This window comes from Ciconia boyciana, chromosome 1 (genome assembly GCF_034638445.1).
Source record: "Ciconia boyciana chromosome 1, ASM3463844v1, whole genome shotgun sequence".
NCBI lineage: Eukaryota > Metazoa > Chordata > Aves > Ciconiiformes > Ciconiidae > Ciconia > Ciconia boyciana.
The window spans coordinates 132,812,321-132,824,631 of NC_132934.1; the positions used below are offsets into that span (position 1 = coordinate 132,812,321).

Here is a 12,311-nt window from a genome sequence, read left to right on the forward strand (position 1 = left end):
AAAAACCTCATGAAGACAGAGAAATGTGATATATAATTCTCATTTAAGCATAACAATCTTTAACCATACATTTGTCCTCTAGTTTCAAAATGGACTGGATAATACAGCTGAATCAATGAAATGCCAATATAAAGTTAAGCCAAACTGCAGGGCTTCACAGTCATGATTTTCTTTTGCCTGGCTGAGCAACTTCCTCAATCCTAATAGAGGCTCTGCAAAAAATTAAGTATACATAATGAAAGAACCCAAAACAGGTTCACAAAAATATATATCTAAGCAAGCAGCAAAATGAGGTTGAAATATATAGCTTAAAGCATGGTAAAACCCATAATGCCTTGTACAAGATGTGTGTTCAGATCACTTACCTCTCCTACTATCTCTTTTTATTTTATTGGGGTCTTCATAATCCCCCACCCAGTTATATTCTACTGGCATAGAAATAGGCCTTAGTTTCCCTGGAAACAGAGGAAAAAATTGAGATCATGCAGCATAAGGCAGCATTAAACTAACATTCTTTAGAAGAAAGAACAAATTATGTACGAAGCTGCTATTCTACAGGGTTGCTCACGAAAGAGGATCCAGCATCACCTCTGAACAAGAGGATAAGATAGGACTTCTGTTTTCTTTAAGAGACAAGAAGCAGCTAAGTATTTAATGGATTTTTTTAAATTTAGAAAATAAATCCAGTGCCCTACAAAATCATCAGCGGACTGACATTTGAGACTGACAAACACATTCAAATTACTTTAGTTTTCACTGAACAATATCTATTTATTATTCTGGAACCCCCTGGCACACACATGGAGAGAACTGTTTGAAAGCATATGCGAATTGTTGGTAACAGAAACGTGTCCACATCACTAAAGTACCTTCACAAATAGCATCTTTGCTGGTGGGCTTAAAAGATCCATCAGTGACTGAGTAAGAAAGGAAGCAGAAAACCTCTACATGTAATTTATTTTGTAGCGTTTCATCCACAGAAAGCAATGTACATTACTATTGCTAAATTCACTTTGATTTCAGACAGCAAGAGACAGAAAAGCTGAAGACTATTATATCTTTTAAATTTTGATCTGGAAGCTGCTGAATTGATTTTTTAAAATGCTGTGAACTATGATTTCTGCTTAAGGATTCCACAAATATAGTTGGAAATTCAGTGAAAGTGTGCTATGCAACTTAGTGGGGTTACTTAAAGCGGTCTGAAGATTTTAGCAAGTTAAATAGTATATTGAAACAAAACATTGAGTAGCATAGCATATGGCACAATATCTGGCAGACTGAAAACAAAATGTTTTCACAACAAGGTCAGCCCTCCCTCTTTTTTTGAATCGAACTACTGGTCACAAAACCAAAAAGTGGGAAAATAATTTGTTTTTAAAAGTAGCAGAGCTTAAAGTAAAAACTTCAGAAGTCTGGTTAGTTATTTTAGTAGAAAACCCCTACATAAAGGTGATGGGTCTTATTCCACATTTTTGAGGTTAAATCTATGATACACTGAAAAAGAGACATGTTTATAATGAAAACAAATATTCAAACATGTCTATCTACCTATTGAAGTACGGCATCCATGGGAAATACACCGATACCACGCAGGCAGCATAATGGTAAAAGGTTGCATTGTCTTTTTAAAAAAACTGACAAAAAAAGGTGTATGTTCTGTACAGACCACAGGATCAGGTCACAAATACATCATTGCTCAGGAAATACAACATGTATATTTAACTTTTTATTTATCACTTATTTTACTATTTATGGACACATATTTAAGTGTGATTGAAGCCGGTGAGATTTAGAGCACACAGTTAAGAAGTCATTTCCTGAGTGCGGATGTATTCAGCTCATGTTTACTTGATGAGAAGTAACTTTCAATGGTTACTTTTTCTAGAAATACAACTTTCTCTTCGTTATGAGGCTGAACTCACAGTGTCTTATTGAAAGGACCTGAACACTTAAAAAGATACAAAAGCTACAAAATCATGTAAAGTCTGATTGTTATCAAAAGCTATAGCCATAACATTTTCTACAAAATCTCTAGCTGTTCAAAGTGCATGTTTTTTGTATCTGGCAGTAAAACTGCAATGACCAAATTTGTTTCTTTCCTTAAACTCAAGTTTCATTTGCCTGCTACCTCTGCTAATCTCCTTCTTGTTAACCCCCATGGATTCCCTAAATCTGTTTTCCCCGGTGACTACACTCAGGAAAATTTCTTCCTTGGGATGTGAACAGAAGCTTTCCGAGGCCAATTAGCAACAATTATACAACAGCTGGAAGCCAGTAAGAGCATGAAAGAGAAATCTCTTTGTTAACATTGTCAAAAAATGTCAAAAGATTCCAATAAAGAAATTACGGAGGGCCCTATTAACGTCTCACAAAGGACTGAGAAATATTAAAAAAAAAAATTAACATCACCAGATAATTAGTGATGAGTATATGTTGCAAACAATTATTTCTCCAGGCCTTGGAACTCTGTTTGACCTTCTTTAATGGGTCACCATAAGCCACAAGAGTGTTATTGTCATCTTCCAGATTTCTGTGAAATCCTAAGGTCATGCCTAGCCATGAATCTTATGCTAACAAATGCCATGTGGGAAACTTTAGAATTTAATGCTGAAATGGTAATATTTTTAGAAAATACATTTAAATGAAAATGGACTCAAAAGTGTGAATTTATTAAAAAAGAAGTGAGATCAAAAGTGAAAGGCTGTATAACAAATGTGTGAAATAATGAGTGATTTTCAGTGCAGTCTTTGATCCATGCATTTATAACCCTTTCTGCTAATAGAAAAAAAGGCTAAAAAAGCTATCCTGTAACAAAAGCTATCCTGTAACAGCAGTCCTTGAAGAAGAAATGTGTTCTTCTTCACTCTAGACCACCAGTATCAAAATTTAGCATTTGGAACAGAGAGTACACCTCTGTTAATGGAACTGACTGCATCCACCGATTGTAATAGTTGAAACGCTGGCGTAATAAAATTGATATATCCACTTTGAAAACTTAGCAGTTATTTTGTACACTATGGGCATGGTTAGGAAACACCTGAAAACATTTTGAAATCAAAAGGATACTGAGGATTTTGCAGCAAGATTGTGTAGCTGTGTAGAAAGGGTGCATTTTATGAAAATGCATCCTTTAATGTTGTGCAAGCACATTGCTCCAGGTCCTGGGGATACTTTACACAGCTCAAGCTCAATTTATATCAAGGTTCCCAGGTGATTTTGGAGCTTGGCTGCATGATGTACTAAATCTATGCTTCCTCATAAATTACAGCTATCTTCTTCTCAAAGGGATATGATGTCAGGATTACTATAATAACTCCAACATACAGCTTGTGCTCAGTTTAAAAATCAAAGTAACATAGCAAGTAAGGTGAAAAAATATTCAAGTGTGTGCTCAGCTAATACCACAGTAGTCAAAATATCTTTTTTAAACATGAGATTTCCTCTTCATTTTCTTCTATATCCTAACAACTCTGTGACTGTACAATTTTATACTTGGCAACAGAAAACCAATTCTCCCAGTCCAAAGCTGAAACAAGTTACAATACTAGCTAAATGAAGAGTTCCAACAGATTCAAAGGGAATATAACCTGGAGCATAAAGGTTTGAAAAGCAAAACTCTCACCAGAAATTGCTTCTGAGTTCTCACCCTAAATAAGTCGAAATCCAAGATGTGGAAGTAGCATGCATACACCTGTGTGTTTACATGCTAAATTCTTTCTTAGACAACATATAACCTCAAATAAAGAGGAAATGCTATATATAGGAAGTCATCACTTCCCATATAGGAAGTTACAGGAGGTTAATACAGTATTGCAAAAAAAGCATACTATCATCAGTGATACTTTATTTCTGGGACTAAAGAAAAATTAAAGAGTTTTAGAGAGCAGTGTAGCATGAAAGCAACATGTCATCTCTTGTTAAAACTGAAGTGGTTTTGATCTTTAAAACTATTAGACCTGGGTAAATTGGGTAAAACTGGGTAAAACTGGTAAAACTGGGTAAAACTGGTAAAACTATTAGACCTGGGTAATGCTGTATTCCTAAACCTATGCCCTCCCTATCATAGTAAGTAATTCATTTTTTCTTGCACAGAATAAGCTCTTAGGTTGAAATCAGACTAAAGTAGTACAGAATTCTTAGCAAAATCAATGGTCACCAAAAATATTTTCATGCTTAAAAACAAAAGCAGATGCACAAAAATCCTAAAATCAACAAATGGTAAATATCCTTATTAGATCAATGCCATACCATATGTTGGTGTGCTCTCTCTCCTTCCAGGACCACTTGTTCTTCCTTTCTCATATTCATAGCAGTATAAAACTGCATCTTCTTCAACAACATTAAAGCGTTTCCGATATTCCTGGTCAAGAAATGAGTTTGGAGATTCGGATCCTGTATGAACTGGCTTGCCCACTATATGTCTGCCAACATCATCACATGGGAGATTTCCCTTTTCATCCCTTTAGTAAACAAGAGAAGTTTTTAATACAGTGGGATAAGACATTGATTTTTTTTTTACTGTGATTATTTCAATAAACATGGGAATATGTCAATATTTCATACAAGCAGGAAACAGATGCCATCGACCAACATCAGGATCACACATCATATATGCATATGTATGTGTGTATGTGCCAGTTATCTCACACATCCCTGCTTATTCAATTCTTTTACAGACTGTATCCATCTTATTGGTTTCTCTTGAAAAGAATCACAGAAATAAAGCTGACGTGCAGCTACTCTTTTTTCTTGTTTTTTTGAATCTACCTAGCATTTTGTGATTTAGGGCAGAGAAACAATGTTGGCCTTACTTTTTTATACTTGCAGTTTTAAATATATAAGATAGTTTTAAGACATGGCTATATGGCAAGCATGGACAAATTCAATCTGGTTCCTTGCAAACTAACCCCAGAGCAAGAAGAACCAGGGACTGATGATGTACAGACATTTGACATAGTCTTGCACAATTAATTAAGGCCTAGAAGTTGTGTAGGTACATCCACGCAGTACCAAATAGGGTGTGTAGCACCTGATCATAAGCTGCTATCCCAGGACAGCAATGCATTGCCAGGCACGTACTTTGCACTTTGTGTATGGATTCCCAAGATGACTGCTTTTTCCTTCCCCACACCCCCGCCCCACTCTCTGAAAATGCAAACTACTCAAAGGTATCAAACAAGAGAGCAAGCTGTGCCTGGGATAGGAGCCCTCTCCTTGCACTAGATGAAGCAGGGCCCAGTAAACCTGCTAGTAGGACTGTGAGTGGAGATGGCTGCAAAGACCTAATCAGACAGTAACTTCTGGGCAGCAAAATGCATGGGAGGCAGCCAAGAGAGAAGCTGGGGCCTCATGCCCTCGTTGGAGCGCTTCTGCCCCTCTGGACTGCCATGTGAGTTCCAAGCTGGCCAGGGTGCTGACCCATACTTCCCTTGGCATGCTGAGACTCCATCTGAGGATGAAGCAAAGCCTCCTCGTGGGATCCAGGCAGCCACAGAGGATAAGAGGCCATCCTGCCTTGGCTGAGACAGCACAGCACCACAAACCCCCACTGACTACCATGCTCACTTTGCCAGGCTGCTTTCCCAAAGCAGGGATGGTCGTGGCTTGGCGAGGGGGGGTGGTGCAGCCCCGCAGGGGCTGCGAGCTCATCTCCAGTCATGGAAAGACTTTCTGTGGTGACAGTGCTGGGGGACCCCAGCAGGAAACACAAAGGAGACTCTCATAAAACAGCCAGATGCTAATTGGTGCTGCAGCTACCATCAGGGGCTGGCACAAGGAAGCCTCCGTGATAAGGAGGACAGCCTGAGCTGGAGGGATCTGTACTGCGAGCATGGAGAGAAGTGCAGAGCCACCAGGCAAACACCCTTTGCCACAGCCCTCTGGAGATGAGGGCTTCAGTTCTCACCCCCAAAGGTATTCAACAAATTTGAACAGGCACTAACTTACGACCAGCACTCCTAAGTAACCGGCACATGAGAGTATCGGTCCCTCTTCCTCATGGCATCCATGTGCAGTTATGTCGGCAGCTGTACTATCTGTGGGTATCATCACTAAGGCGGCATGGCTTCAGGGTTTTACAATTTACATCAAAATATCAAGTCTTTTACTCTATTCCAGTAACAAAAGGAGGGTTTATTTGTTTGGGTTTTTTCCTTGGAATGGCAACAACAAACTGAGAAACAGATGCTGAACAGTTTGATAATACCCGAAATAAAGACATGCTTAAATATAGTTAATCATGGACAAAAAACCTGATGAAATGCCAAAACAGATTATTCAGAAACACTGTACACTATGTGATAGGTTTGTGAAATGAAGTATAGTCCATTAGGATTAAGCTGATAAAAAAAATTCAAATGTACATAGCTTAATCTCTCTGTAAGATTACAGCTGGTACTAATATGTATTATAAGATTTAATCAGAATTGGTCCAAACTACTGCATTATCATCATGATTTAAGAAATGTTATTAATAAATAATCAAAATGCATTTTGAAGATCTCTATTTCTAGAGCAGAATGCAAAAACTGCTGAGCAGTGAATATTCACTAAAAATACTTCAAAAAAGAGGATGCATTTCTTATCAAATAAAAATATTTTTGTGGTGGTAAACATGATCAGTAGCAGTACAAAGGCACTACTTCATTAAAGAGCACAGTTTCAGTTTCAGGAGCAACAGGTCTTTACCATATAACTACTGCATTCAAAGAGAAATTAAGACTATGTTTTGGTTGGCGTTTCTTTTTGCAGCTTTTTTACATTAATGCATTAGAATTAAATGTTTGATTTTTCCTGTGGATTTTCTGTAAACCATGTCCTTAAAATATTTACACACACATAACAAAGTACTGTTATCAGAGAGATAAAAGACACATTCAATCCCTATGAACAATTCAAGTGTCATGACTGACAATGTTTTTATTTAATTAGAAGAAAAAAAATTAGTGAACTAGACTATGTATTCTGTTTGTCTCTTTGTCACTTTAAGACAGACACTAGAGTAATTGCGTTAGCAAGTTCAACTGTGTTATATGTGTCACATTTGAAACAAAATGGCAATAATTTTTTTTCAAGAAATAAAAACCAAGCCAGGTAACGGATGAGGCAGGGATGAGGAAGGAACATGGGACTCAGCTTACGGCTTCACAAAAGGCTTGTGACATCGCCTAAATCATGAAGTGGAAAGTCACTCTTTTGCCCTGGAAGGTTTTGCATATCTCAGAAAAGTAAGAATTTATCATAGAATCACAACTTCTCCTCCCCATTAGGCAATTTAATTTGCCACATACCTCACTCTTGGATAACCCCCAGGAAAGACTTGCCAGTATCAGGTCATACATCTTATTAATTGGCTAGAAGAGTTACTGATAAGAAAGTCTAAGAAAAACTCAGCTACAAGAAACTCAGGTGCAAGAAAGGGCACGGTGCCCTTACAACCTTTCCAAGAAAGTTAACTAAAAGAAAAGCAAGAAGTAATTTAAAAATACATTGACTGGACATATGATAGCCTGTGTCTAAGAATATGAAGCTTTAAAAATACTGATTCCTCTTAAATACATTCCTAGACCTCTGGGTAGCTACTTCTTTATTATTTATAGCCCATAATTCTCTCAGAATTTTAGGAAAGCAACATCTGTGTACATTATGGAACTATACTGAATCATTTGAGGTCGTGTGAGGGTAGGGTGATGAATCTGCAAGGAGGATCTGCTGCTTTTCTGGCTCAGCAAGCCCAGAGACCTGGGAGAGATGAAAACACCTGTTCCAGGTGGCAGGTCAGAGTAGCAGATATATTTACAGGGAACAGCATGGTCACTGCAGAATCTAGCAAAGTGGCCACACTAAAACTCAGTCCTGAAGTTTGCTCTAACACTATCAAATCAAATATATCTAAAAAAGAAAACACTATTGCAGAACAAGACAGTGCTCTTGTTGAAGTTTAAAGTTCCTTGCTTTTAGCTCAGCCTCCCTTGTTGCATCACGGTTATTAGGCAAGGGGACAGACATGAACTCTTTTCACAATTACAGATTCAGGGTTTCAGATAATTTTTGCTCTTCTGAAACAGGGTGAGACTGTTACAGACAATAGATTATCCCATATTTGAAAAATGGGGTACTAAACCTTCTTTTCTAAAGGCTACTGTCTGTTTTGCAGACAAGACACTGATTCAGATCATTGTGGGTCTGATTCAGCATATCTACCCTTAATAATCAGTTCACCTTGCAAAATGAAGTATTATCAACCTAAACCCACAGGGCAGGCTGATAAATGGGTAGGTTATGGTCAGTTACTTTATTTAATCAAATGGTCAGTTACTTTACAAATATTTTTTACATTGAATGGTACCTGAAAAGATCTTTTTTACCTTGGAACATAAGGTTCTGTTGGAGGAGGGGGTATGTAGAGATCCTGAAGGGCAGAGCTGTCTCTTTTTGTAGGTGTGCTGATAGTGCTGGATGGAGTAGCAACACTGCTTGTAGGACTTCTAGGAATAAGAGGCTGGTTCAAAAGAGAGAGAGAAATAATCAAGATTATCCTTATCTATTATACATTTTTATTTGAAAAAGCTATAACTATTCTATAGTTCAGAAAGTTAAAGAAATAGTTAACAGTTCTAATGTCTCGTGTGCTTTTAAACTGACTGAAAAAACACTCATGCTAAGGAGACAGATCTACAAATGGACATGTATTGTGCTTATAAAATTGACTCCTCTGATTACATCTTTTTCCCTTTTGCACAGCAAGATTATTGCCAATGCCCATAAAAATAGTAATCAGTAGAGCCACTGGTGAAATTTTAATGAGTAAATAACATACAGAATCCCGTGAATTCCTTAATTAAACTAACATTGTGAAGAAAAAGTCTAGTGTTTACAGTAAAAGGTGCATAAGTAGGCATTAAATTGAATGTCATCTCCCCCCATCTGCTCTACAGCTTAAGAATTAACTGTAAAAGCTTCACTTTATGTCTGCAGATGCTGTAAAATCAGGTACTGCATCCTCAGAGCACACGTGCTATGAGACAGAATAAACTGGAGATTATTATTATTCTTCACTCCCCTGGGCACACTCCTCACAAAGTAACATTTACTCACAGGTAAATAAATTGTACACTCCTTTCAGAATAATAATGCATTCTAGCTATCATTCCAGTCCAAATAGGATTCTTCCTCTTAATCACATCTCCGCCCCCCCCGTGAATTAGGCACCCCTTTTTCTTCCTCAACTTAACTATCTTGGCTAGCTAAATAATGACCAACCATTTGAAGACTTTATTGAATCACTGTTGGGCTGGAAAGTATAGCAAGATTTTCTAACAGTCTCTCTACAGATGCAGAAAAAAGAAATGAGAAGGAAACTTTGATTGCTTTAGTCTACTTGATAACATGTCTGCCTAATAACAAAAGCCTTATGTTGCTTGACTTGTGTGATAGCTAAACTCAAGCAGAAGGAAAAGAAAAATGGCAAAACAGCAAGTACAACAGTATCTTCCTATACCCTCAAATTAATCTAATATTAAACAAATGCTGAGTTTTGCTTTGAAAGAGTTCTTTCCCCTCCATTTTTTTGGAATTGAACTTAAAGAGAGTTCACCATACCTATAATTTCTGACCTAAATAACTACTGGAGGACACAAACATTTCACATGGTATTGACGCCAGAGAAGCTCTAAATACTGACTGAATGGGTGTGTAGAAAGATCCTTCTGACAGCACTATTAAGAATACTTTATGACAGACCAACAGGGCATTCCTGTGCAGAATAATCAGTTCTCATTTTCTAGATATTAATCTTGACACTGTAGCATTATGCCTATACTGCAGAAAACCCCAAGAGTTCAACAGCAGGAACTTTTAAAAAATGTTGGCCTTTCATAAGCTAGCAATGAGCCATTCGAATTTCTGCTTATCAAGCAAAGCCTCCACCATTGTGTTACTTGTTTTCAATTTGTACGTAAGAATAATGCCACCTAGGAAACCTCACCCTTTAGCCAGTTACTGCCTTGTTTTAGGAAAAGAGCTGTGTTAGATGTTATTTATCTCAAACATAATAAAATGTATGCTTAAAATTTTCTTGTTAAAGCTTTGCAAGTCCACTTTTAGAGCAACAGCTATAACCTGACACAAGTTTTCTCTTTCTGAATGTTAGAAAACCATCTACTGTAAACAGTGATACTGATAAATTCTTTCCTTTCTCATTAGAGTTAACGTGAGTATTCTGTAGCCAGGCCAATGAAAGACTGCCAGTATTTATAGGAAGAGAGGGAGAAAGACACACACACAAAACCAGACAGGTAAAAGACTTTACAACCACTAAAAACAAGAAGACAGAAGTCTGCAACAGTAAGAATAAAGTTGGTGGCAAAACTGGGTAAAAAAGCAAAAAACTAAAAAAACTCCTCTTTCAGAGAAACAAAAATCTTATCCTTTAAATTTTCATCTGTGACACTGTAGCCATAGATGTTCTTGAATCACTTATTAATACAACACTGGTTATTTCCTTTCTGATACCTTGCACTTCTATGACAAGTACACTTTGTGGCTTGCTGAGTAGCTTGTAGAATTAATTTTCATTGTAAGCCAAAAGAATTTTGTGACCTAGACCCTGTTTACACTTGTTAAGCCCAGGTTGTTGCTGTTCATGGCTGATACCGGCAGGAGCACTGAGAGGAAGACAAGCTGGGTAGATGGATTTCTCTTCTCTACTTTGAGGAAGAAGACAGCCCTTTACTTTACCTGCATGAACAGGTAGATAAGAGGAAAGGGGTCCCTAGAGACTAGACTGGTGGCAATCAATAGGAGTTTATGGTTTATGTCACATAAGGAAAATCATGCTCAAGCATAACAGTGATCTGGACTTACAACGGGTTGATAAGCCTCTGGTGGTCCTGACCAGCTGCTGGAAGGCTAGAGGACACAAGTAAAGAATTTCCCTTGTGTTACAGCCTGGAATACCTGGGCTTAACTATTTAACTACTAATGATGTGGGCTTAATTTCTGAAAAAACGATTTTGCTGAAGTCTGACAATTCTGTTGGGTAACTTCACACTTCACCGGTCCCTGCTAATACACAGCCCAGACATACATGTCGGTTTGTCCTCCAGAACAGTTTGCTGGAAGATGCTGGAAATCAGTTGGGGTTTGTGCATCTTTGACAAATGCATATTTTGGTTCATCTTTTGGCTCAGCAAGGTGGTTAAAACAGTGAGTGCAATAGGAAGAAATGTTATTCAGTCTACCACAGAAAAACACAAGTTATCCAGCTACTTGAAGGTAAAAGGTTTCCCTCAAACTGTTCCCATGTCAGACACTTTCAGAGGTGAAATTACAGTGTAACTGGTGAGAGTCTGAATGACTGTGGTATCTCACAGGATAGCAATGTGGGTACACCTTCCCAGGGCACCCAGACCTCCCAAGGGGATAGAAACTGTAATACAATCTAGTACAAGTGGCAGCACAATCCTGTAGGATTGTCTCAAAAAACATACTAAGATGTCTCATTTCTTTTCCATTTCTGGGTCATATTGCCAAAGTCAACTCTCCAGCTAATTTCCACAAAAACAGAAAAGCTGTGTAACTAGAAAAAAAGGAGAAATCCAAATTTAAAAATAGGTCACTGCTTTTTTTTAAAAAATATATTTATCACCACTTCACCAGTAAATCAGTAGCCCAGTAAGAACTGCTACATGGTAAAAGCATTCAAATGTAGGAGTTCAGCTTTCATTTTATAAAGGACTAAAAGTCTTCAGGCCCTCCTGGTTGAAAAGAGAGCCTTCAGAACATGGCCTGCAGGTATGGTGCATCTACATGACATTTTGCACTGCAATTTAGAGAGACCTCAACCGTTCAGTTCGAATCAATCTATGCACCTGCAAGTAAATCATGTAGCTCTCCAGTTCAATGGCAGCCATTCAGTGGACCATATGCAGGCAGAGTGAACAGAAAAACACACGGAACTCCATTCAAGTATTTCTGAATTGGATGCCTTGGAGATCAGTGTTATCACTGAGTTAATTCTCCTCCAAGCACTAGAGCTTTTTCCTGCTGCACTCCCTTTTGGTAGGCTGACCAGGGCAAGCAGGATTGCTGAAATAGCAATAAAACTAAAAAGTTTTCAGGTCCAAAGGGTTAAGTACTTGACCCATGGGAATAGCCTGACAGAGGAAGTTTAGAAGTTACATATTAAAACTGGAGTAGCCTCAAAAATGTCCCACAAAAGACCCTTCATCAATCTTAGCCCATAATGACAGACACAAAATTCATATTTCAATACATTTTGGAGTACTGTTTCTCAAACATTTTGCACGCAC

At 37.9% G+C, this 12,311-nt stretch overlaps 1 protein-coding gene across 1 annotated transcript in view; it reads right to left on the minus strand.

The window, feature by feature from the left end:
* Window positions 1-12,311, minus strand: part of CNKSR2 (connector enhancer of kinase suppressor of Ras 2) — a 188,698-nt gene that overhangs the window by 82,476 nt on the left and 93,911 nt on the right. Inside the window, exons 9-11 of the mRNA XM_072854498.1 lie at window positions 8,367-8,500; window positions 4,249-4,460; window positions 366-455 (exon numbers count right to left, since the gene is read on the minus strand). Coding sequence (XP_072710599.1) covers window positions 366-455; window positions 4,249-4,460; window positions 8,367-8,500 — 436 coding nt within the window. The remainder of the gene's footprint in view (window positions 1-365; window positions 456-4,248; window positions 4,461-8,366; window positions 8,501-12,311) is intronic.